Genomic DNA, 27,041 nt, shown 5'->3' on the forward strand with positions numbered 1-27,041 from the left:
CTTTGCTGGCATTTCCTCGCCGGTTATCAATGTATCCAGTGTGTCTTGTTACCTCTGCTCCCTGCTCCTAGAACCTTCTGGTCAAGCTAAGTTTGGATTTTCCTGTTTTGGTGTTTTGCTTTATTTGGTTTTTAGTCCAGCCTGCAGATATGTGATTCTTTGCTGCTGGTTGCTCTAGTGGGCTGAAATTGCTCCTCATGTACCATGAGTTGGCACATGAGTTCAAGTAATTTCAGGATGGTTTTTTGAAGGGTTTTTCGCTGACCGCGCAGTTCACTTTTGTATCCTCTGCTATCTAGCTTTAGCGGGCCTCATTTTGCTGAAACTGTTTTCATACTGCGTATGTGCTTTCCTCTCATTTCACCGTCATTATATGTGGGGGGCTGCTATTTCTGAGGGGTATTTCTCTGGAGGCAAGAGAGGTCTGTGTTTCTTCTAATAGGGGAAGTTAGATCTTCGGCTGGAGCGAGACGTCTAGGATCATCGTAGGCACGTTCCCCGGCTACTTTTATTTGTGTGTTAGGTTCAGGGTCGCGGTCAGCTCAGGTTCCATCGCCCTAGAGCTTGTTTGTATCTGTGCTTGTCCTTTAGTGATCCCCTGCCATTGGGATCATGACACCCCACTGTGTAAAATATATATATATATATATATATATATATATATATATATATATACACACACACATACACACACACACACACACTACAGACCAAAAGTTTGGACACTCCTCAGTTAAAGATTTTTCGGTATTTTCATGACTATGAAAATAGTAAATTCACACTGGAGGCATAAAAACTATGAATTAAAACATGTGGAATTATATACTTAACAAAAAGGTGTGAAACAACTGAAAATATGTCTTATATTCTAGGTTCGTCAAAGTAGCCACCTTTTGCTTTGATGACTGCTTTGCACACTCTTGGCATTCTCTTGATGAGCTTCAAGAGGTAATCCAAACATGGTCTCCAAACAATCTTGAAGGAGTTCCCAGAGATGCTTAGCACTTGTTGGCCCTTTTGCCTTCACTCTGCGGTCCAGCTCACCTCAAACCATCTCGATTGGGTTCAGGTCTGGTGACTGTGGAGGCCAGGTCATCTGGCGTAGCACCCCATCACTCTCCTTCTTGGTCAAATAGCCCTTACACAGCCTGGAGGTGTGTTTGGGGTCATTGTCCTGTTGAAAAAGAAATGATGGTCCAACTAAACGCAAACTGGATGGAATAGCATGCCGCTGCAAGATGCTGTGGTAGCCATGCTGGTTCAGTATGCCTTCAATTTTGAATAAATCCCCAACAGTGTCACCAGCAAAGCCCCCCCACACCATCACATCTCCTCCTCCATGCTTCACAGTGGGAACCAGGCATGTAGAGTCCATCCGTTCACCTTTTCTGCGTCGCACAAAGACACGGTGGTTGGAACCAAAGATCTCAAATTTGGACTCATCAGACCAAAGCACAGATTTCCACTGGTCTAATGTCCATTCCTTGTGTTCTTTAGCCCAAACAAGTCTCTTCTGCTTGTTGCCTGTCCTTAGCAGTGGTTTCCTAGCAGCTATTTTACCATGAAGGCCTGCTGCACAAAGTCTCCTCTTAACAGTTGTTGTAGAGATGTCTGCTGCTAGAACTCTGTGTGGCATTGACCTGGTCTCTAATCTGAGCTGCTGTTAACCTGCGATTTCTGAGGCTGGTGTTATGGCTGGCAATCAGGCAACACAGCGTGCAGTAATCAGCGCACATACAGAGATCTGGCAATAACCAAAAACAATAAGACGAGCTCTGAGATGTGGAATCTCTGTAGACTGCAGTACCTGATCTATCCTCACACAACTATAAGCAGCAGTGGATTGCGCCTAACACTACCTATGCAACTCGACACTGCCTGAGGAGCTGACTAGCCTGAAGATAGAAATACAAGCCTGACTTACCTCAGAGAAATACCCCAAAGGAATAGGCAGCCCCCACATATAATAACTGTTAGCAAGATGAAAAGACAAACGTAGGAATGAAATAGATTCAGCAAAGTGAGGCCCGATATTCTAGACAGAGCGAGGATAGCAAAGAGAACTATGCAGTCTACAAAAAACCCTAAAACGAAAACCACGCAAAGGGGCAAAAAGACCCACCGTGCCGAACTAACAGCACGGCGGTGCACCCCTTTGCTTCTCAGAGCTTCCAGCAAAAGTTAATAGCAAGCTGGACAGAAAAAACAGAAAACAAACTAGAAGCACTTATCTAGCAGAGCAGCAGGCCCAAGGAAAGATGCAGTAGCTCAGATCCAACACTGGAACATTGACAAGGAGCAAGGAAGACAGACTCAGGTGGAGCTAAATAGCAAGGCAGCCAACGAGCTCACCAAAACACCTGAGGGAGGAAGCCCAGAGACTGCAATACCACTTGTGACCACAGAAGTGAACTCAGCCACAGAATTCACAACAGGCTGGTGACTCGGATAAACTAATCCTCAGAAGCAGAGGTGACTCTTGGTCTTCCTTTCCTGGGGCGGTCCTCATGTGAGCCAGTTTCTTTGTAGCGCTTGATGGTTTTTGCAACTGCACTTGGGGACCCTTTTTCAAAGTTTTCCCAATTTTTCGGACTGACTGACCTTCATTTCTTAAAGTAATGATGGCCACTCGTTTTTCTTTACTTAGCTGCTTTTTTCTTGCCATAATACAAATTCTAACAGTCTATTCAGTAGGACTATCAGCTGTGTATCCACCAGACTTCTGCTCAACACAACTGATGTTCCCAACCCCACTTATAAGGCAAGAAATCCCACTTATTAAACCTGACAGGGCACACCTGTGAAGTGAAGACCATTCCCGGTGACTACCTCTTGAAGCTCATCAAGAGAAAGCCAAGAGTGTGCAAAGCAGTCATCAAAGCAAAAGGTGGCTACTTTGAAGAACCTAGAATATAAGACATATTTTCAGTTGTTTCACACTTTTTTGTTAAGTATATAATTCCACATGTGTTAATTCATAGTTTTGATGCCTTCAGTGTGAATGTACAATTTTCATATTCATGAAAATACAGAAAAATCTTGAAATGAGAAGGTGTGTCCAAACTTTTGGTCTGTACTGTATATATAAATATATATATCTATATCAGAATTAGAGCGGCCCCTTATTGAGCAGCCTCGATTCCTGAGCCCGAGCTCAATACCAAACAGGTGCCACCAATTTTGCACAGCAGACACTTGCCTGTAACTTCAGCTAGCTGTGATCACATCAGTTCACCCCTTTAGATGACGTGATGAACAGCGGCCATCACATCTATGTGGTTAGATGGTGGCTGGACCCTCTGTCACCCTGCCAATAACAGGAACCCAATGGGTTGTTTATTATAACACCTGGGGGCCCAAGCTCATACTTTTGTTGTGAGGCCCCTGGATTTTTCTGTGCACCCCTGCAGACCTGGTCCCCATAAAACGCCATGGTCAAGGTGGACATACTATATTCAGCTGCATAGACCTCAGCGGGTAAGTGGGCAGCACGCGCTGTATCGTTTTATGGTTCACTGGGAGGATCGCTGGAAATCCATTGGTCCAGGAAAGTATGCTCTATGACCAGCTATTGGAATCCAGGGGGCTCAAGAATTGCACCAATAAGGCCACTAATAAGTCACTAAGCTTGGCCTTTTGCCTAAAACCAGCCCCACAGGTGATATCATTGGTATCTGGACGCTATAAATACAAATAATTAGGGACTCTGGTGTAACCTGAAGCTCGTGAGCCCCGATACAAAATCTCCAACTTGGCCCCAACTACCACAGGTCTTTAACCCCTTCCCAACATCTGACGTAATAACACGCCGATGTCGGATACCCTCCCTTTCATGTGGGCTCGGCTATGAGCACACATCTTTCTGGGGACATGACATGGTAAAACCAATAGTGTCGTTCAAAAGTACAACTTGTCTCGCAAAAAATAAGCCCTGACATGGCCATATTGACGGAAAAAAAAAGTTATGGCTCTAAGATGGAGAGGAGCGAAAAATGAAAACGCAAAATCGAAAAAAGCTCTGGTCATTAAGGGGTTAATAATATAGATGGGCCAAAAGGACCTTTCAGACCCTCCCTATTATCTAAGGTCCGCAGGTGTGAGCGTACCCCCCTGAAACCACTATAGTTGTACCCTTGGTTGTTTTACCTCTTGGGCCCCATTGTTTTTTTGGGGACAGTCAGAGGGGGTTTCACAATTTGAGCGTAAAATGGTGTTATCCCGACTGCCCTGGCGGGATCGATACGTCACTTGTGGAGGGTCCCAGTAAAGTAGGGAAACAGATGAGCGGTTTGAGGATATTAACACTAGGGTCATTTTTCCATGGGCCGGGCCCCTGTGAGCCCCTACGGGCAGTCTCCGGACTCATTTAGCCCCTATGGGCAGTCTCTGGATTCATTTAGCACCTATGGGCAGTCTCCGGACTCATTTAGCCCCTATGGGCAGTCTCTGGATTCATTTAGCACCTATGGGCAGTCTCCGGACTCATTTAGCCCCTATGGGCAGTCTCCGGACTCATTTAGCCCCTATGGGCAGTCTCTGGACTCATTTAGCCCCTATGGGCAGTCTCTGGACTCATTTAGCCCCTATGGGCAGTCTCCGGACTCATTTAGCCCCTATGGGCAGTCTCCGGACTCATTTAGCCCCTATGGGCAGTCTCCGGACTCATTTAGCCCCTATGGGCAGTCTCCGGACTCATTTAGCCCCTATGGGCAGTCTCCGGACTCATTTAGCCCCTATGGGCAGTCTCCGGACTCATTTAGCCCCTATGGGCAGTCTCCGGACTCATTTAGCCCCTATGGGCAGTCTCCGGACTCATTTAGCCCCTATGGGCAGTCTCCGGACTCATTTAGCCCCTATGGGCAGTCTCCGGACTCATTTAGCCCCTATGGGCAGTCTCCGGACTCATTTAGCCCCTATGGGCAGTCTCCGGACTCATTTAGCCCCTATGGGCAGTCTCTGGATTCATTTAGCCCCTATGGGCAGTCTCTGGACTCATTTAGCCCCTATGGGCAGTCTCTGGCCTCATTTAGCCCCTATGGGCAGTCTCTGGCCTCATTTAGCCCCTATGGGCAGTCTCTGGCCTCATTTAGCCCCTATGGGCAGTCTCCGGACTCATTTAGCCCCTATGGGCAGTCTCTGGACTCATTTAGCCCCTATGGGCAGTCTCCGGACTCATTTAGCCCCTATGGGCAGTCTCCGGACTCAATTAGCCCCTATGGGCAGTCTCCGGACTCAATTAGCCCCTATGGGCAGTCTCTGGACTCATTTAGCCCCTATGGGCAGTCTCCGGACTCATTTAGCCCCTATGGGCAGTCTCCGGACTCAATTAGCCCCTATGGGCAGTCTCCGGACTCAATTAGCCCCTATGGGCAGTCTCCGGACTCAATTAGCCCCTATGGGCAGTCTCCGGACTCATTTTCTGTCCTATGTATTTATAGTTGTACTACTACTCCCAATATGTTGGTGTTTATATAAAACTATTGTTGTTTAGGATTATTTTTAGCTTTTATCTCATTATGGTCCCATCCTGATCTATTATCGTGGACTGTGCGTCTCCCGTCTGGTGTCACATAGGAGAAAATCTATATTACATTTTCACATTTTATAAGAAGGATATTAAAGCCTGCGGCCGTGTGCTGGAATTCATGCGGGAGCTTAAGAACAATTATAGGGAGCGATGCCGGCTAGAAATCCCATCATCCATGAGCTGACCTTTTCGTATAGTACATCTGATTATCCCGCATGTATTTTGCATGGGATGTCAATGTCACAGAGGCGGCTCCTGCATCCGTGCAGAATAAAGGCACTGCCAGGATTTCTAACCCGCTTTCCCTTCTCCCTCTTTACAGGACTTTTCAAGTTTAAAACTTCTCCAACTTTCTAATATACTTTACATTTCAATTCTTTACCAAGTTCAGGACCTCCGCTTGCTGTCAGTAAGAGGGAGCATTCTGGTTTACATCCAGAGGTGACTAAAAACCTGTACAGTCCCATTACTGATCACATCAGAGGGTTTGGTACAGTTGCATCCAGTCTAGATACTCCTAATCCTCTCTTGTCCTGGACGTTTGTTACATTTTTATCTGCTCTGATTCAATGTATCACTGCAAAGTCAGGGCCATGCAGTTCCCAGAGGATTGTCTAGACAGGAAGCAACTGTAACGAACCCTCAGCTGTATGTAGTAAGAAGAGAGGAGGAGAACTATCTAAATCTGATTGTTTACATTCACTGACAACAATCCGAGACCTTGAAAATAATGAAGAATTGAAAGAAAGTTGCAGAACTTTTCGGTTTATGATGAAGCCAATTCTCCTTTTTGCCCTTTCATTGTTTCCTCCTCTTCTTCCAAGAACCCTAGCTTTATTTTATTATAAAGGCTTGGATTTTACGGGATGAGTTGTAGGTATGAACGGCAGCGTTCTGAAAAAGAGGGAAACATTCTACGAGGAGTGAAACGGTAAAAAGAAATTCAATTTTTCCGGTCTTTTTTTTGTGTGTTCATTGTGCGGTAAAAACGACCTTGACACCATGATTCACCGAGTCAGCACGATCACGGCAATACCAAACTTCTAGCATTTTAGTTTAGTGGCTAAAAAAAAGAAACTGAACGTAGAAAAAAAAAAAAAGGAAATATTACTTTGTTGCCATTTACCAAGATTCGTAACTTTCTTACTTTTTCCATCTATATTCCTATGTGAGGGCTATTTTTTGTGTGCTAATAATACCATGCTGGGGGGGTATAATCTGGGCTGTATGAATGGCTTTTTATTGCTTCTTTTATCAAAAGGTTATTTTATGGGTTAAATAATGTATTATTTTAATAGACCGAACTTTTACTTTTACCGATGCTGCGATACCAAAGACACTTCTTTTCATCTTTTTTTTATTTTTTAAATTGAGAAAGTGAGGCAATTAAATCTTTTTATATAAACTGTTCTACACAGTATATACAATATATATATATATATATATATATATATATATATATATATATATATATATATATATATATATATATATATATACTGGATGGTGGCCCGATACTATCGCATCGGGTATTCTAGAGTATGTACGTAGTACACAGCACAGGCTACGTACTATATTGCACAGGGACGTAGTATATAACACAACCGACGTAGTATCTAACATAGCTACATAGTATGTAACACAGCGTACGTAGAATTAACACAGCGTACGTAATATGTAGCAGGGCTACGTAGTATATAACAGCCACGTAGTATATAACATACTAGCCACGTAGTGTATTGCACAGCTATGTAGTATATTGGTCAGCGACGTAGTATATAGCAGAGCCACGTAGTATATAACATAGCCACGTAGTATATTGCACAGCCACGTAGTATATAACAGAGCCACGTAGTATATTGCACAGTCGACGTAGTATATAACAGAACCAACACAGCCACATAGTATATTGCCCAGCTACGTAGTATATAGCAGAGATGTAGTATATAGCAGAGCCCACGCAGTATGTAACACAGCCCACGCAGTATATAGTAATGTGGGCACTATATGCGTGGTTAAAAAAGACTTAAAATAAAAAATACTCACCTTCCGAAGGCCCCTTGAAGTCCTGGCGCCTGTGTGCGGTGCATGCGTCAGCTTCCGGTCCCAGGGTTGGTATGAGCGCAGGACCTGTGATGACATCACGGTCACATGACCGTGACGTCATGGCAGGTCCTTCTCGCATAGCATCCTTGGCACCGGAGCCTGCCGTTTGCACTGCCGTGGACAACGCGACGTCGGAGGGTGAGAATAACTTTTTTTTTATTATTGTTATTTGTAACATTAGATCTTTTTACTATTGATGCTGCATACGCATCATCAATAGTAAAAAGTTGGTCACACAGGGTTAATAGCAGCGTTAACGGAGTGCGTTACACCGTGGTCCGTTAACACTGCCACTAACCCTGTGTGAGCGCTCAGCGCTGACTGCACGGCAGTAAAGCAGCGGCCATTTAACTGCCAGACTATGGCCGTCACTGATTGGTCGTGGCAATGGTCGTGGGCGTTTTGCCACGACCAATCAGCGACTTGGATTTCAATGACAGACAGAGGCCGCGACCAATGAATATCTGTGACAGAAAGAGAGACAGACAGAAGGACAGATTGACAAACGGAAGTGACCCGTAGACAATTATATACAGTGCCTACAAGTAGTATTCAACCCCCTGCAGATTTAGCAGGTTTAATAAGATGCAAATAAGTTAGAGCCTTCAAACTTCAAACAAGAGCAGGATTTATTAACAGATGCATAAATCTTACAAACCAAAAAGTTTTGTTGCTCAGTTAAATTTTTATAAATTTTAAACATAAAAGTGTGGGTCAATTATTATTCAACCCCTAGGTTTAATATTTTGTGGAATAACCTTTGTTTGCAATTACAGCTAATAATCGTCTTTTATAAGACCTGATCAGGCCGGCACAGGTCTCTGGAGTTATCTTGGCCCACTCCTCCATGCAGATCTTCTCCAAGTTATCTAGATTCTTTGGGGGTCTCATGTGGACTTTAATCTTGAGCTCCTTCCACAAGTTTTCAAGTAGGTTAAGGTCAGGAGACTGACTAGGCCACTGCAACACCTTGATTTTTTGCCTCTTGAACCAGGCCTTGGTTTTCTTGGCTGTGTGCTTTGGGTCATTGTAACATAGTAACATAGTTAGTAAGGCCGAAAAAAGACATTTGTCCATCCAGTTCAGCCTATATTCCATCATAATAAATCCCCAGATCTACGTCCTTCTACAGAACCTAATAATTGTATGATACAATATTGTTCTGCTCCAGGAAGACATCCAGGCCTCTCTTGAACCCCTCGACTGAGTTCGCCATCACCACCTCCTCAGGCAAGCAATTCCAGATTCTCACTGCCCTAACAGTAAAGAATCCTCTTCTATGTTGGTGGAAAAACCTTCTCTCCTCCAGACGCAAAGAATGCCCCCTTGTGCCCGTCACCTTCCTTGGTATAAACAGATCCTCAGCGAGATATTTGTATTGTCCCCTTATATACTTATACATGGTTATTAGATCGCCCCTCAGTCGTCTTTTTTCTAGACTAAATAATCCTAATTTCGCTAATCTATCTGGGTATTGTAGTTCTCCCATCCCCTTTATTAATTTTGTTGCCCTCCTTTGTACCCTCTCTAGTTCCATTATATCCTTCCTGAGCACCGGTGCCCAAAACTGGACACAGTACTCCATGTGCGGTCTAACTAGGGATTTGTACAGAGGCAGTATAATGCTCTCATCATGTGTATCCAGACCTCTTTTAATGCACCCCATGATCCATTGTCTTGTTGGAAGATGAAATGACGACCCATCCTTAGATCCTTGATGGAGGAGCGGAGGTTCTTGGCCAAAATCTCCAGGTAGGCCGTGCTATCCATCTTCTCATGGATGCGGACCAGATGGCCAGGCCCCTTGGCTGAGAAACAGCCCCACAGCATGATGCTGCCACCACCATGCTTGACTGTAGGGATGGTATTCTTGGGGTCGTATGCAGTGCCATCCAGTCTCCAAACGTCACGTGTGTGGTTGGCACCAAAGATCTTGATCTTGGTCTCATCAGACCAGAGAACCTTGAACCAGTCAGTCTCAGAGTCCTCCAAGTGATCATGAGCAAACTGTAGACGAGCCTTGACATGACGCTTTGAAAGTAAAGGTACCTTACGGGCTCGTCTGGAACGGAGACCATTGCGGTGGAGTACGTTACTTATGGTATTGACTGAAACCAATGTCCCCACTGCCATGAGATCTTCCCGGAGCTCCTTCCTTGTTGTCCTTGGGTTAGCCTTGACTCTTCGGACAAGCCTGGCCTCGGCACGGGAGGAAACTTTCAAAGGCTGTCCAGGCCGTGGAAGGCTAACAGTAGTTCCATAAGCCTTCCACTTCCGGATGATGCTCCCAACAGTGGAGACAGGTAGGCCCAACTCCTTGGAAAGGGTTTTGTACCCCTTGCCAGCCTTGTGACCCTCCACGATCTTGTCTCTGATGGCCTTGGAATGCTCCTTTGTCTTTCCCATGTTGACCATGTATGAGTGCTGTTCACAAGTTTGGGGAGGGTCTTAAATAGTCAGAAAAGGCTGGAAAAAGAGATAATTAATCCAAACATGTGAAGCTCATTGTTCTTTGTGCCTGAACTACTTCTTAATACTTTAGGGGAACCAAACAGAATTCTGGTGGGTTGAGGGGTTGAATAATAAATGACCCTCTGAAAAGACTTTTCACAATTTAAAAAAAAATAAACAAAGAAATAACATTCTTTTTTGCTGCAGTGCATTTCACACTTCCAGGCTGATCTACAGTCCAAATGTCACAATGCCAAGTTAATTTCAAATGTGTAAACCTGCTAAATCTGCAGGGGGTTGAATACTACTTGTAGGCACTGTAGTAGATATATATATATATATATATATATACACACACATATACATACACACAGTACAGACCAAAAGTTTGGACACCTTCTCATTTAAAGATTTTTCTGTATTTTCATGACTATGAAAATTGTACATTCACACTGAAGGCATCAAAACTATGTGGGCAGTGTTATATACTGTTTGGGCTGTTTTATATACTACGTGGGCTGTGTTATATACTGTTTGGGCCTGTATTAACGCATCGGGTATTCTACAATATGTGTGTATATAGTCCACTCCTGGCTGGGGGCCTCTAGGGGCCGGGTACTACAGAATCTGCCGCCCCCTCTCTTCTGCCGCCTGAGCCAAAAAGCTCAAATTGCCTAATTGTAGCGGCGTCACTGATAGCAGCCACATAGTATATAGCAGAGGCCACGTAGTATTTGTCTGCTATATACTATGTGGCTCCTATATACTACGTGGCCTGTGCTATATACTATGTGACTGCTATATACATACATACATACATACATATTGTAGAATACCCGATGCGTTAGAATCAGGCCTCCATCTAGTAGTGAATAAATGTCCAGGAATTTACCCCCCAAACTGCTCCTCATCGCCCCCTGCTGGCCACTGCCTCAGGCGCGGCGATGACTTTATTCTCTTGGCCAAGGTTGCAGAACATGACGGAATCTTCAAGGGGTTAATGTCCATTATAAACTGAGAACTGTTCACTTTCTACAGATTTATTACCTGGCATCAAGGGTAAGATGGAAAGCAGCCCGAGGAGTCGGAGGGGCGACCTGACCCTGTAAATATTTAATGGCTGCACAAATAGGATTATGCCATGTGGGGAGTGACAGGAGCTACGAGTGGAAGATTAAAGAATTGCTAGGAGCTTTCCAGGATTTCCGTCCCCCGCAATGTCGAGAATGAGGGGGACGCGATTTCCAATCGGATTTTCTGATATAATTTCTGTATCAATTCCTCATTGTTTTTATATCTCTGCTATTAATCACCATGGGATTCAACTATATCCCAATCACGTGATTGACCCCCAATTTTGGCAACTCATTGCCAAGAGAAGCACTACGCCGCCAACCGGTGACCCCCGGTATAAGGTCTATAGTAATGAGCACTGCAAAAAAAAAAATTGCACTGCATTGAAAAAATTGCGAAGAATTTTTCTAAGTGGAGAATTGCTTAACTTTGAATTATACAAAGAAAAATCTTTATTTTTGGAATAATAAAACGCCTTTAATAATCTGCTCTATGGCAACCTTTCAACTTCTTCTTATATTGCATATATTATACTAATTGCTACAGTCAAGATGTGAATTAAGCATCGCAGGAGGAGTTTTATTGTGACATTAAGGGAAAATAACCCCCCCCCCCAAAAAAAAAAAAAAAAAAAAAATCTGCAGCGTTTTTTGTTCCAGAGCGAAAATTAAAAGAGTTCTGCTATGCTTCTCATAAGTGCACTTCCACACTGAGCCACTAGGTGGCAGGTTTGTGCCAAGAAATCCCCCAAACAAAGAAAGAATGTAAGTTTTGGCTGCCGATTCCTTCTCTACATTCACACCTTTTGCAGCTTTTGTCCTAAAGCCACAGCTGGCCATTAAATTAATCTAAAATGGTCAACAATTAATGCAAAACTATGTCTTTGGTCGGGAAATGTTAAATGCGGAGCATTTGAATGTAAAAGTTGACTATTTGGGGTAAATTAAGATCATTTTATTTAAAGGGGTTCTCCACTTTTACCTCCAACTGCACCATTATGTCTCCTTTGGTTATTTGTAGGACAGAATATATATTGTTATGCTATCTCTCAAGCAGGCACCTCAATAGGCAAGATAATATATTAGTGTAGGACACCTTTAAAAAAAAAGACTTGCCACTTTCCATTAATATGTTTTTTTTTTTTTTACCTGGCGTAAATGGCGCTATTCTCCTGAATCCGGCGCTGTTTTTCTTTCGTTCCTGCTCCTTTCCGTTCCCGAGATATGACCCTTTCTTTCCTGTATATAAATCTTTTTATCCAATTGGGTGTGGTTCTCAAGTGCACACCCACGAAGAAGAGTATGACCACGCCCACTTGTAAAAAAAAAACTACATAAAGGGAAGAAGAGGCAATATCTAGGGAACGGAAAGGCGCAGGAACAAAAGAAAAACATCGCCGGATTCAGGAGAACAGTGGTATTGACACCAGGTAATTCAAATTGGGCTAGGGAGGTAGTTTATTGCCGTAAATTCCACATTTGCCCCACAGGGAGTTTGGGCGAGGGTTGTTCTGGCCCCTGGGATGATTTACGGGTAATAGCGCAGTCAGACGGATGTATAAATCGGACTGAGATCAGGCCGTAGTGCACGGTCTGGCCGGTGGGTCTCCCGACCCCGAGTGTGACAGTTTCATATATTTCATGCAGGTTTCACACTCCGGTCCGAAGAGCCGCCGGCCAGTCCGGGCACTGAGGTCCGATTCATATGATCATTTGAACGCGCCCTTTCTCCAGAACGCAGGGTCCCAAACCCTCTGCACTGATGGCCGCTTCCAGGTAGAGAATGAATGGAGGGAATGGTAACACCTAAAGAAACGAATAAAGGGGGCTGCAGACGTGTGAAGCCGCTTACTCTCTGGATGCGTTAAATGAATGGACTCATTTTTGGAATTGGATTCCATTAACGATCTGGCCCCCGTTTTGCATTTACAGGCTCTTTATTTCTACGCAAATTTAACATTGGGGTGGTCTGTAGTCACAAGATCTCAGAAAAAAGACAGATAGAGTTAGAAACCGTCAGAACGAGCTCACTGACAGAATCTCAGTTAACTCATTGCAACCCCAGAGGCTGTAGAAGGTAAACGGTGCTACATTTTTAATGGAACTCAATAACAAAAATAATTTTTAACCCGAAATACAAGTATGTAGGTAAAAAATAAATTGTAAAAAAAAAATAAAAAATGGTGCCCAAAGATTGACAATCTCAACTCAGTCCAAGAGCCATACTTCTATTTTATAGCTACAGCTTCATTTTCGCCTATTAGCGGGCGGCCCCCCATGAATGAGGCGCGGGCTGTACGGAGCTGTCAATCATCGGAGAGTGCGCGATCAGCGATCTGCGGTACGTCGGGTGTCTATTTGTCAGGTTACATCTGTGTCTTGATAAGCGCATCATAAACAGGCGGATTTATCTGTCTCGCTCAGATTGACGACGTCCCCGGTGGACGGTGCGGCACTCTATCTCCTAGATCAGCGGCGCCCTCCTTACACCGCGCCGCGGCCTTATCCTGTAATCACTTATCTAGGAGAGGCTCAGGACACGAATCCGCTTTCCTGAAACAATTGTGATGAATGAGGGAGAGATATTGCAAATTGTGACCCGGCGACACTTAATAACGAAATGTCACATCGGGGAAATGATGCAGACGTCGCGGAGAACACTCAGCCCCCATTACGGTGTAATGGAGCTCGGGCTCCAGGCTGGACCCATTATAATCTCATTACATCGCACGTCGTATACACGCCGCCGCCGCTCTCCCTGGATCGCTGAGCCCAGACCAAAATACTGCCAAAAAATATCCAGCAATGGGCAAAAATCAGATTTATTTCCCCAATGCCCGGCTTCCTCCACAACTGTCCGGATATTAGAGAATTTCCAGGGATATTCAGACCCGTGTGACCTCATAAGGGAATAAGTTGTAGTTTCTTGCGTCAACTGTAAATGTGTTGATTATGTTGCAGATCTTGCTGTTGCATGCTGCTTACTTCTAACAGCTGAGGGTTTGTTACAATTGCATCCGATGTCGATAATCTCCCGGGAGCTGAACAGTTGGATACATTTTAATAAACGATAAGGATAGGAGAGAGATTTAGGTTGAGCTCAGAGAGGATGGCCTGGACCAGGGGTCTACAACCGGAGGCGAGCGAGACCCCTGTATCCTGCGGCTGTTTGCCAATCTCCACCATATCTGCAACAACAGAGGGCATTATTACTCGTTATGGGGGTACATAGGGGGAATACTGCTTGTTCAGGGGGCACTCAGGTAACGAATATTTTAGAAGAGGCTGAAAGTACCACATTACTTGAGAATGGGGCACTCAATGCTCTTTCACTGCCCCTTAATAGTAATGGCATCATTATTATTTTATAAGCTGGTACTCAGGCCATTATTAGTTCAAAAGTGGGCACTCAGGCCATTACTTCTATGTAAGTGGACTCTTGGGGCATTATTATCTTATAAGAGGGTATTCAAGGAATAAGCCCTTTTTAGGTAGGCAAATGAAAGATTATTTAGTATACATGGGTGCAGTCAGGCCGTTACTATAAAGGTGAATATAAGGTGGCACTCGGGTCATTATTATTTTATAGGGTGGCACTCGGGCCATTATTACTTTATAGGGTGGCACTCGGGCCATTATTACTTTATAAGGTGGCACTCAGGCCATTATAACTTTATAAGGTGGCACTCGGGCCATTTTTACTTTATAGGGTGGCACTCGGGCCATTATTATAGGGTGGCACTCGGGCCATTACTACTTTATAGGGTGGCACTCGGGCCATTACTACTTTATTGGGTGGCACTCGGGCCATTATTACTTTATTGGGTGGCACTCGGGCCATTATTACTTTATTGGGTGGCATTCGGGCCATTACTACTTTATTGGGTGGCACTCGTGCCATTACTACTTTATTGGGTGGCACTCGGGCCATTATTACTTTATAGGGTGGCACGCGGGCCATTACTACTTTATAGGGTGGCACGCGGGCCATTACTACTTTATTGGGTGGCACTCGGGCCATTACTACTTTATAGGGTGGCACTCGGGCCATTACTACTTTATTGGGTGGCACTCGGGCCATTACTACTTTATAGGGTGGCACTCGGGCCATTACTACTTTATAGGGTGGCACGCGGGCCATTACTACTTTATTGGGTGGCACTTGGGCCATTACTTTATTGGGTGGCACTCGGGCCATTACTACTTTATAGGGTGGCACGCGGGCCATTACTACTTTATTGGGTGGCACTCGGGCCATTATTACTCTATAGGGGAGACTCAAGAAAAGACCTTCAGAGGGGCACGCAGGCTCCATCTAATATTTCTTCCCATAGAATGGGACTCTTAAGATATGAAAAGTCGTGGACCCCTGGTCTAGACTGTCAGATGTAGAAAATGCACTGATGGAAAAGCATAATGAATGGGTTAATTTTTTTCTTTTCTCCAATGCTGTGCTTTGTGCATCTATGTATAAATCTACTCACAATGGGATTAGACTTTATGGGTTTCCCAGCTTCAGGGTGACGCACCAGGCTGCATAATAATGTAAGACGATCAATTATCGTAAAGAGAAAATAATCCGTAATATAATGAGCAGAAACACGGTGTATAACAAATATCAGCGAGAGCCTCCTCCCCGGGTCACAGTAAGTCCCCAGCGCCTCCTACACAGGACCATACCCCTCCCAATCATCACTACCTGCTAATGAAAGTTGTAAGGAGGTGAACAAATGAGAGATTTCCACCGTTTGAGGCCTAATAGAGTGTCTGCTAGCAGGCAACCGCCATCTGCTGGTCTAATGCTGTAGGACAAGAGAAAGTAGGAAGAACTGCATCAGCCGGAACTGTAAAGCAAAGTACATGGTTCTGGAGGGGAAGAGACGGGAGTAGACACCAGGTCAGGTGACACCTGTGGTGCAGTTAGGCTACTTTCACACTAGCGTTAACTGCAATCCGTCACAATGCGTCATTTGCAGAAAAAACGCATCCTGCAAAAGTGCTTGCAGGATGCGTTTTTTCCCCATAGACTTGTATTGGCGACGGATTGCCACACGTCGCATCCGTTGTGCGACGGATGCGTCGTGCTTTGGCGGACCGTCGGGAGCAAAAAACGCTACATGTAACGTTTTTTGCTCCTGACGGACCGCTTTTTCCGACCGCGTATGCGCGGCCGGAACTCCGCCCCCACCTCCCCGCACCTCACAATGGGGCAGCGGATGCGCCGGAGAAATGCATCCGCTGCCTCCGTTGTGCAGTGCGTTAAACGCTAGCGTCGGAATCTCTGCCCGACGCATTGCGACGGGGAGATTCCTTCGCTAGTGTGAAAGTAGCCTTAATTAGAAAAGGCTTGGAGGGCAGAGAGGGGGAGGAATCGGCACCTGAACCTGTAGCAGGACGGACGTGCAGCGGACTTGGCTTATAGACGCCATTACGAGTAACCAGATCTGACTGAGGAACTGAGTGAAGAACCGAGTGAACAGACCGGAGCCGAGTGCTCAGAGCCAGGGCAGAGGGAGATCATGAGGCCGCAGGAGGGAGACGTTTGTGTGAGCTGTAACTTCCGGCGTAGATGTAGGGTAAAAAGGGGACTATGGCGGCCAGCGCAACAGGTGTGATTAATCAAAGGGACTAATGGCGTAGTATGATTCGTATTGCCTAAGACAGTGACGTTCCCAATAGTACTGTGATTCACTTCTGGTCGAGGCATTCTGTCCAAGACATCCTTGACGATAATTATCATTCACTTGTATCAACAGAACAATAGCGCGTTAACAGAATTGTGTTAATACTCAGTATAGCCGCAGTGCCGTATTCTCGCTGTGTAATAATTTACTGTGTTTCCACTGTTTGCTTTACCCTTTTCTATTGTGCCGCAGGCATCACATACATCCGTGTTAATCACATAACTATCTGTGGGATAAGCTACTACCTCGTCCTCGTTCTCTGCGCTGTTGCATCCATGTGATTGTTTACAGAGTCATGGCGTGCCGCCATCGAGTGCCGATTAGCTTGTGATATTGCTGGTGGGCACGTGTAGCAGGTAAATAGTGGGGACCCTTAGGTTCAGGAGGCAGAAATGAAAAACTGACTCTCTCACCATAATGGTTTATCTGGTCTGACAGAACAAGCGCTGAGAATGTGACGTCGTCCTAAGATACAAAAATGCGGCAAACTACAGATCTACACTTCCCTACAATGACGTCGCAACACCAAGAAGGAAAATTGGTGGAAAGATGGAAGTCACCGGGTGGAGACGCTACTGATCTGAAAATGAAAAAATGGAAACTAAATTTTCAGAACATCTGGATTTGTTTAGTCTGGAGTATGAGCCACGTGCAGAAATCCCGGCACTTCCAGCCTCGGCTACTATCAGTGGGGTTATTAATGGTCGTTTGAGGAAGGTTCTGATGCTAGATGCACCTGGGCAAATCATCAAGATCCTCTGTTGGCAACTCCTGTGTAATCTCTGACCAATGATGTCCCCAATGTGCTCGATGGGAGACAAGAACGGAGACGTTGTAGCCATGGGAGACACATTTGGGCCACTCAGGAGGATCACAGTAACATGAGCTCCTGGGACACTTTGGAGAAATGGCCACACCACTGGTTCCACCACCAAATCAGTGTAACGTTGAGCTGTTCGTGCACCTGGAATGAAGAAGACTAAAGAGGTCCGGCTACTGCACATTACGCCACCCTGCACCATAATCCCGGTAGGAGTACCAGTGTGATGTTCCCTCTTGAAGGCCGGTTCATGGCGTTGCCAACGTGGTCTCCAGCACGTAGTGATCCATTCTGTACGGCAAGTGGAATTAGACGTCACAGACCAAGACTGAGATATTAAATCAGTGTCTACAAAAACCATCAAAAGGCATGTGCACGACATTGGGCTACAAACCAGACGTCCAGCTACAGGTGACCATTGTCCTCACATCACCGCACTCAAAACCAGTCGAATGGAGGTCTGTTCTTTTGCAGCCCCACTTTTGTCTTTGACTCAATTGATTGGTCTGAAGACGACATGGGCAACGCCATAAAGAGGACTTCACGAGGGAGCATGAAAGTGCCCCAAGAGCCATTTTACTACACAACAACCCCAATACCTCACCTTGCTCGTACTACTGTGATCCTCCTGCGTGGCCTAAACCAGCTCCCATGGCCGCAGCGTCTCCAGACTTGTCTTCCATCTAGCACATCGGGGACGTCATTGGTCGGTGATTAGTCAGGAGCTGCCAGCAGAGGATCTTGATGATTTGCCCGAGTGCAATTAGTGGCAGAACCTTCCTCAGACGACCATGAATAACCCCACTGATAGCAGCCGAGGCTGGAAGTGCCGGGATTTCTGCATGTGGCTCATACTCGAGACTGAAGAAATTGAGCGGTTGAAAATTTTGTTCCCATTTTCCCAGACCAGTAACGTCTCCATCCTGGGATTTCTAGAATTCCACGACTTTTCCTTCTTGGTTTTGCAACTTCAATGTCTATCCATTATCTATTCCTAATCTAACGAATTTTAAGGGCCACACAAAAAAAATTAGGGGCCAATATTTCTTGCTATTTTTCTTTGCAGCTGCTGCTCGGTACGTGCTGCCGCCGCCGCAGGGTGTGCGATGGTGTATAATGTGTGAACGCGGCGAGAAAGGCATCAATACATCTCAGCTACTAACATCGCTCATTCTTAATGCCTCCGCTTCTTGCAAATCCCTAAAGAAATCTCCCGGCCGTGTTACCATGGCAACGGAACCATGCCCCCCCCCCTCCCCAATCTCTCAAGTTGAGCTAGAGTTAAAAGTCACTCCTTAAAACATCCTCGATCTCCTGGATCGTCCTCATCTCGGGCGCGAGGCAGAGACGTCGATCAATATTCTACATCCACACCGCATATACAATGTTACTTCCCAGATCAAAGCGCCGCTCCTCCTGCACATACTGAATAATTAAAATGGGAAAACATCTTTAAAAAAATAAAAATCGTTTGTTCTCACAATGAAAAAGATTTTTTTTTTCCCTCCACCGGCTTCAATGTAATACATGACTAATGCTTCAGAACAGACGCCGCCATCAACATAATGGAGAAGCTTGATTAATTATCATCGGATCACATTTAAAGAGTAATCGTCGTTTTAATTCCCCCCCTCCCCCCCCCCCCATAAATCAACAGTAAACAAAAATATAATCAACTTTGTAATATATCTCATCAGAGAAATCTGCTTCTTTCGCCTCCTGGTACTGATCATTCTCAATGAAAGGGTTAAATCTGCGTTCAGTGATGACAGATTTCTATATTGCGGAGATAGGAGATGACGGTTGGTGCTTATAACATTCTATGGAGAGGGGAGGAGGTGACAGATGCAGACACAGACATTCTGCTGCAAGTGCTCCAGTTATACTCAGTTTTCACAGACTGGATTAGGGACTAAGTGAAGGTGGGGGGATCCGTTTAGGACCCTCATCTCTTGACTTAACTGCAGAGCGGTGAAAAAGAACGTCTTCCTATCAGGAGGACCCGTCCCGCATTACACGACAGCCCAGTCATGTGGATGCACACTATGTAATACCTCCTATCCCCTCTAGCGGCACTGCAGGAAAATTGAACATTTAAAGGGGTTGTCCGGGACTTTAACATTGATGGCCTATCCTTAGGATAGGTCAGTCTGATTTGTGAAGGTGCGACATTCGGCATCCCCACCGATTAGCTGTTTCCAGTGTTGACCAGAGCTGCTCAGTTGCGGAGCTGCACAGCTCTATTGATGGAATAGTGACCGAGGCTGGGTACGGCACATCAACCCACTATTGATTTGAATCAAGCCCTTTAACAAGTTAGAAACAAGGCGTGGCGGTGGTGGTGAATCCATTTTTATGCCCATCGACATCCCCTTATGACACAAGTTATCATTGCAGCCGGGGGGCTTACTGAAGGCCCACCAGTCTGCTGTGTTGGTACAGTCATAAGAAGCCCATGAGATTTGTCAGTTATGTAATAAACTGCATCACCAAAGCATTGCAGTGTATTTTATAAGCAACGAAGAGATCAGAAGTTAAAGTCCCTTATAAAAACATTAAAAATATTTGAAAAAAAAAAAAAAACACAACTTAAGTTTAAAGCACCCCTCTTTCTTAAATCTAAAGAGCAAAACAAAAAAAACAAAAACATAGCACTTCTCGAAAATCTGATATAATGTGATGCAGAGTAGAGGGGATGGAGCGTGACACAAAAATTTAGGGGGTCCATCTTTGTGCCATGCTTTGACCCCTTCTTTATTAGTTTCACTTTATAGAACTGCTTTATAGGAAATCTTACAGTTTAAAGAAGATCAAAAGAATTCAGTTTTTGTTCCTATTTTATTCCCCTTTCTGCCCTGAGCATGTTATCTTTTGGTTTTTTTTTAATCTGCCAAACGGTTCCAGAGATACAGGCCTTTTTCTTTAGGGGTGTGGTTCACAGGATCCTCGGGGGCGTGTCTTTAAGCTGCTCTGCATAATTACCATGTGAGCCACGCCCCCATGTAAAGCCCATAAAAGGTAGCAGTGAATAAAAAGGCCCATATCTTTGGAACTGTATGGTGGATTTAAAAAAAATAAAAAGCAGGTTTGTCAGGGGAGCAGTGGGAATAAAATAAGATGAAAAACGGGAGACTTTTGACCTGGTGACAGGTTTTCTTTAAACACCCATATAGAGACTGCGGGTCACATCAGTGAAGCGGGCGATCCTTTGGGACTGTGGCACGAAGTGTGGGTGGCACGTAGACAAGTCGGCAGTAAATTGCTTACAGTCCTCGGCTGCCCCTCCAGGACTCCGCTGTCTCACACAGAAAGCTCAGTTACTTTATTTATACAGCAGCTGGAAAATGGCCAGAACTGCTTAATAACCGTCTCTGGCTGGATTACACCATTTGTACCAACAAAACTCTGCATTTGATGAAGAAGCGTGCAGGTGACTGCGACGTGTCCACCTACCCATGAAAGGGCGGACATAAATATAAGAAATTCAGTATATCTTAGCGTCCCACTTTACTTTCCACGGAAATTAAATAGTGAATTAGTTTTCTAAGTAAGTTCCTGGTCCTGACCGTATGGGCTCCTGAAGTCTCCAGTGACGTCTTCCAGGCTACATGATAAATTACATAAATGCGGCTGCTTTCCAGCTGCATACTGACACTAGAGGACATTAAAAGCGCAGAGCAAAGCTTTGTCACATCAACATTAGAAATATAATAGATGCCGTGTATAAAATATACTATAAATGATCTCGGAGAATAAAAAAACTTTACCCTTATAAAAAGGATTTTCTCTCCGACCTTGTACCGTCCTTGAGAAAGACGCTCCACGCAAAACTTACTGGGACATTTACAAGGAGGATCTTCGGAGATACGTTGAACCTAAAAACACAAAAAAGTTTAATCAATTTGGAGACAGGACTGAAAAATAAAAAACGATGGAAGTCAAAACCATTCCCGTTATATCCACAGGGAGCGGAGATACGGGAGCTGTTTGTAGGGTCCTCACGCTGCAGAGCTTTAGTTTTCTCCATGAAAGGTAACAGTGACCACAATGTTCTCCCCACGTGGCCCTGCAAACAGCTCCGCACATCTCAGCTTCCAGAGGCCCTGCCAGTGCGACCACATAAAGGGCGGAGAATGGATAAACGGTTGTGCCGCACCGCCGCCGACCTAGTGCGGGGGGCGATGTAATGTATATGTCGCCGGGGCTCAGAAATATTCACAGAACTTACAGCATCATCTAGTAACTTCCCAGCGCTCTTCTTCCCAGAGGAGGTCTTTGTGGGTGAGGGGGTCGGTGACGGGGTGGGGGTTGAAAGTTTTTCTTCCTGTTCAATCTCTTTTTCCAGTTTTATTAATCCAGGCGGTTCCACACCAAACCTGAGGGCGTCCGATAATGAGAAGGTTATAGAACACAAACAAGAGTAATGCAATATGTAGTAAAAGTGACAATAATATGTGACGCTCAGCTCGTGACCTCCCACCGGACCAGCTCACTCCTCTCCTGAAATACTCTGTGCTCCTTCACTGTGAGAAGTCCTCAGGTCAATCCCACTCATAAGAGCAGCACGTGCCTCTCCTTTCATCCGGACCCTCACCCCCTGGTATGTAACATCCGGCCCCCTGTTGTATAACATCCGGCCCCTTGCCCCCTGGTGTATAACATCCGGACCCTCACCCCATGGTGTGTAACATCCGGCCCCTCGCCCCGTGGTGTATAACATCCGGCCACCCGGTTTATAACATCCGGCCCCTTGCCCCCTGGTGTATAACATCCGGCCCCTCGCCCCCAGGTGTGTAACATCCGGCCTCTCGCCCCCAGGTGTGTAACATTCGGCCCCCTCGCCCCCCAGTGTATAACATCCGGCCCCTCGCCCCCAGGTGTGTAACATCCGGCCCCTCGCCCCCAGGTGTGTAACATTCGGCCCCTCGCCCCCAGGTGTGTAACATTCGGCCCCCTCGCCCCCCAGTGTATAACATCTGGCCCTCGCCCCCCGGTGTATAACATCCGGCCCTCGCCCCCAATGTATAACATCCAGCCCCTCGCCCCCAGGTGCGTAACATCCGGCCCCTCGCCCCAGGTGCATAACATCCAGCCCCCTCGCCCCCCAGTGTGTAACATCCAGCCCCCCGGTGTGTAACATTCAGCCCCCTCGCCCCCCAGTGTGTAACATCTGGCCCCCTCGCCCCCCAGTGTGTAACATCCGGCTCCCCGGTGTGTAACATTCGGCCCCCTCGCCCTCCAGTGTGTAACATCCGGCCCCCTCGCCCCCCAGTGTGTAACATCCGGCTCCCCGGTGTGTAACATTCGGCCCCCTCGCCCCCCAGTGTGTAACATCTGGCCCCCTCGCCCCCCAGTGTGTAACATCCGGCCCCCTCGCCCCCCAGTGTGTAACATCCAGCCCCCCGGTGTGTAACATTCGGCCCCCTCGCCCCCCAGTGTGTAACATCTGGCCCCCTCGCCCCCCAGTGTGTAACATCCGGCTCCCCGGTGTGTAACATTCGGCCCCCTCGCCCTCCAGTGTGTAACATCCGGCCCCCTCGCCCCCCAGTGTGTAACATCCAGCCCTCGCCCCCCAGTGTATAACATCCGACCCTCTCCCCCCGGTGTATAACATCCGGCCCTCGCCCCCGATGTATAACATCCGGCCCCTCGCCTCTCGGTGTATAACATCCGGCCCCTCGCCCCCAGGTGTGTAACATCCGGCCCCTCGCCCCCAGGTGTGTAACATCCGGCCCCTGGCCCCCTGGTGCATAACATCCAGCCCCCCTCGCCCCCCGGTGTGTAACATTTGGCCCCCTCGCCCCCCGGTGTGTAGCATCCAGCCCTCGCCACCAGTGTATAACATCCGGCCCTCGCCCCCGATGTATAACATCCGGCCCCCTCGTCCCCCGGTGTGTAACATCCGGCCCCTCGACCCCCCTGGTGTGTTACATCCGGCCCTCGCCACTCTGTATAACATCCGGCCCCTCGCCCCACGGTGTATAACATCTGACCCCTCGCCCCCCGGTGTATAACATCCGGCCCCTCGCCTCCTCGGTGTATAACATCCGACCCCTTGCCCCCTGGTGTATAACATCCGGCCCCTCGCCTCCTCGGTGTATAACATCCGACCCCTTGCCCCCTGGTGTATAACATCCGGCCCCTCGCCCCCCGGTGTATAACATCCGGCTCCTCATCCCCTAGTGTGTAACATCCAGCCCCTGGTGCATAATATCCGGCCCCCTCGCCCCCCGGTGTGTAACATCTGGTCCCTCAGCCCCCAGTGTATAACAATGGCCTCTCGCCCCCTGGTGTATAACACCCGGCCCCTCACCACCCCAGTGTGTAACATCCGGCCCCTCGCCCCCAGTGTATAAATTCCAGGCCCCCCACCCCTGGTATACGTATAACATTCACCCCCCACCATGTCGTCTACTTTTACATACATACTTTCTCCATATAGTGTATACCCCCCTCCATACTACTCTATTAATAAGGAGATAAGTACTTAATACAAGAGGGTCCTCACTGCCCCCAGATATTGAGCATAAATCAAAGCAATACTTGTGCACACTGCAGACATGACTTGGGGGGTTACATTTCTTTGAGTAGAGGGGCGCTTGGTGTGGACACCCCCGTATAACGCTGGGATATCATGGACACGACACGGACCGGCCTATAATTCTGTCATCTGTGATTGTGCTTTTGTTGCGGCGCTGCGCCAAAGACGCCAAGAACAATGGAAACCTAGAAGCGGAGGGAACGGGCCGGCGGCTTGGATGAAACATTCCCCGAGCCGGGAAGGAATGGCTATAAAGATTCCTTGTACTTCCTGTCTGTCTGGCCGGTCCTGCGGGCCGTAAATCACAGACGTCCCTGAGGATGGAGAACCTACACCTGCACACGGGCCCGGCCATAAAATAAGAGAAGCGGCTGCAGAACACACAGCTCTCTTGTGCCTGCAGCTCAAATCACCAAAATCTTCCCCCTCCCTCACCGCCGGCCGCGCCAATCTGCTGCCTATAAAATACAACATTACGAGGCCGAATGGGGAACTTTCCATCTAGTACTCCATTACCTGCACAGTGAAGTCACACATTAGGCACAAGCTTTACCAAAACCGGAGATTCATCCTTAGGCCGGCTACGGAGAGCGCTTACAGGGAAAGTATCATCACAAAAAGTCCCATTGGTTAAATCAGGTTCTTAGTTCTTGTCCTTTCAGGATGAGTTTTAAGCATTCATTATCGTCAGAGGCAGGATTACAATGACTAATAACACATCTATACTATTCACAATAGGTGATGTCACAGCTCACCTCCTCCTCCTGTTCAATGACTGATAACACCTCTATATACAGTAGATAACACAGAATCCACCATTCACAATAGGTGATGTCACAGCTCACCTCCTCCTCCTGTACAATGAAAGATAACACCTCTATATACAGTAGATAACACAGGATCCACCATTCACAATAGGTGATGTCACAGCTCACCTCCTCCTCCTGTACAATGACTGATAACAACTCTATATACAGTAGATAACACAGGATCCACCATTCACAATAGGTGATGTCACAGCTCACCTCCTCCTCCTGTACAATGACTGATAACACCTCTATATACAGTAGATAACACAGGATCCACCATTCACAATAGGTGATGTCACAGCTCACCTCCTCCTCCTCCTGTACAATGACTGATAACACCTCTATATACCGTAGATAACACAGGATCCACCATTCACAATAGGTGATGTCACAGCTCACCTCCTCCTCCTGTACAATGACTGATAACACCTCTATATACAGTAGATAACACAGGATCCACCATTCACAATGGGTGATGTCACAGCTCACCTCCTCCTCCTGTACAATGACTGATAACACCTCTATATACAGTAGATAACACAGGATCCACCATTCACAATAGGTTTACAATAGGTGATGTCACAGCTCACCTCCTCCTCCTGTACAATGACTGAGAACACCTCTATATACAGTAGATAACACAAGATCCACCATTCACAATAGGTGATGTCACAGCCCACCTACTCCTCCTTTACAATGACTGATAACACCTCTATATACAGTAGATAACACGATCCACCATTCACAATAGGTGATGTCACAGCTCACCTCCTCCTGTACAATGACTGATAACACCTCTATATACAGTAGGTAAAACAGGATCCACCATTCACAATAGGTGATGTCACAGCTCACCTCCTCCTCCTGAACAATGACTGATAACACCTCTATATACAGTAGATAACACAGGATCCACCATTCACAATAGGTGATGTCACAGCTCACCTCCCCCTCCTCCTGTACAATGACTGATAACACCTCTATATACAGTAGATAACACAGGATCCACCATTCACAATAGGTGATGTCACAGCTCACCTCCCCCTCCTCCTGTACAATGACTGATAACACCTCTATATACAGTAGATAACACAGGATCCACCATTCACAATAGGTGATGTCACAGCTCACCTCCTCCTCCTCCTGTACAATGACTGATAACACCTCTATATACAGTAGGTAACACAGGATCCACCATTCACAATAGGTGATGTCACAGCTCACCTCCTCCTCCTCCTGTACAATGACTGATAACATCTCTATATACAGTAGATAACACAGGATCCGACTTGAATTAGGATGATAAATGAGAATATAGGGAACCTAGTATTCAATGGAAATATAACGGATGTTTATTCAAATGGTTGTATGATGATGGGAAGTGGGGTGGCTCTGGCTGAGGTCTCGGGTTGGGCAGGGTGGGGGGGCTCTGGGTCGGGGGGGAAAAAGTTATCTGTAAATGTTTAATGAAACATTGCCATGAGAAATATTCTGATTGTTTATTCTTTGCGGATAATAAAAATCTATCTGATATAAAAAAAAGATAACACAGGATCCACCATTCACAATAGGTGATGTCACAGCTCACCTCCTCCTCCTGTACAATGAAAGATAACACCTCTATATACAGTAGATAACACAGGATCCACCATTCACAATAGGTGATGTCACAGCTCTCCTCTTCCTCCTGTACAATGGCTGGTAACATCTCTATATACAGTAGATAACACAGGATCCACCATTCACAATAGGTGATGTCACAGCTCACCTCCTCCTCCTGTACAATGAAAGATAACACCTCTATATACAGTAGATAACACAGGATCCACCATTCACAATAGGCGATGTCACAGCTCACCTCTTCCTCCTGTACAATGGCTGGTAACACCTCTATATACAGTAGATAACACAGGATCCACTATACACAATAGGTGATGTCTCAGCTCGCCTCCTCCTCCTGTACAATGGCTGGTAACACCTCTATATACAGTAGATAACACAGGATCCACCATTCACAATAGGTGATGTCA

General features: G+C 46.2%; 1 protein-coding gene across 6 annotated transcripts in view; it reads right to left on the reverse strand.

The window, feature by feature from the left end:
* The window catches only part of GAS2 (growth arrest specific 2), an 87,869-nt gene that overhangs the window by 8,863 nt on the left and 51,965 nt on the right, over positions 1-27,041 (reverse strand). For all 6 annotated transcript variants that reach the window (XM_069739889.1, XM_069739886.1, XM_069739888.1 and 3 more), the window contains exons 6-7: positions 21,890-22,037; positions 21,429-21,536 (exon numbers count right to left, since the gene is read on the reverse strand). In XM_069739889.1, coding sequence (XP_069595990.1) covers positions 21,429-21,536; positions 21,890-22,037 — 256 coding nt within the window. The remainder of the gene's footprint in view (positions 1-21,428; positions 21,537-21,889; positions 22,038-27,041) is intronic.

The sequence above is a fragment of the Ranitomeya imitator genome, chromosome 9 (assembly GCF_032444005.1).
Source record: "Ranitomeya imitator isolate aRanImi1 chromosome 9, aRanImi1.pri, whole genome shotgun sequence".
In the NCBI taxonomy this organism is placed as follows: Eukaryota; Metazoa; Chordata; class Amphibia; order Anura; family Dendrobatidae; genus Ranitomeya; species Ranitomeya imitator.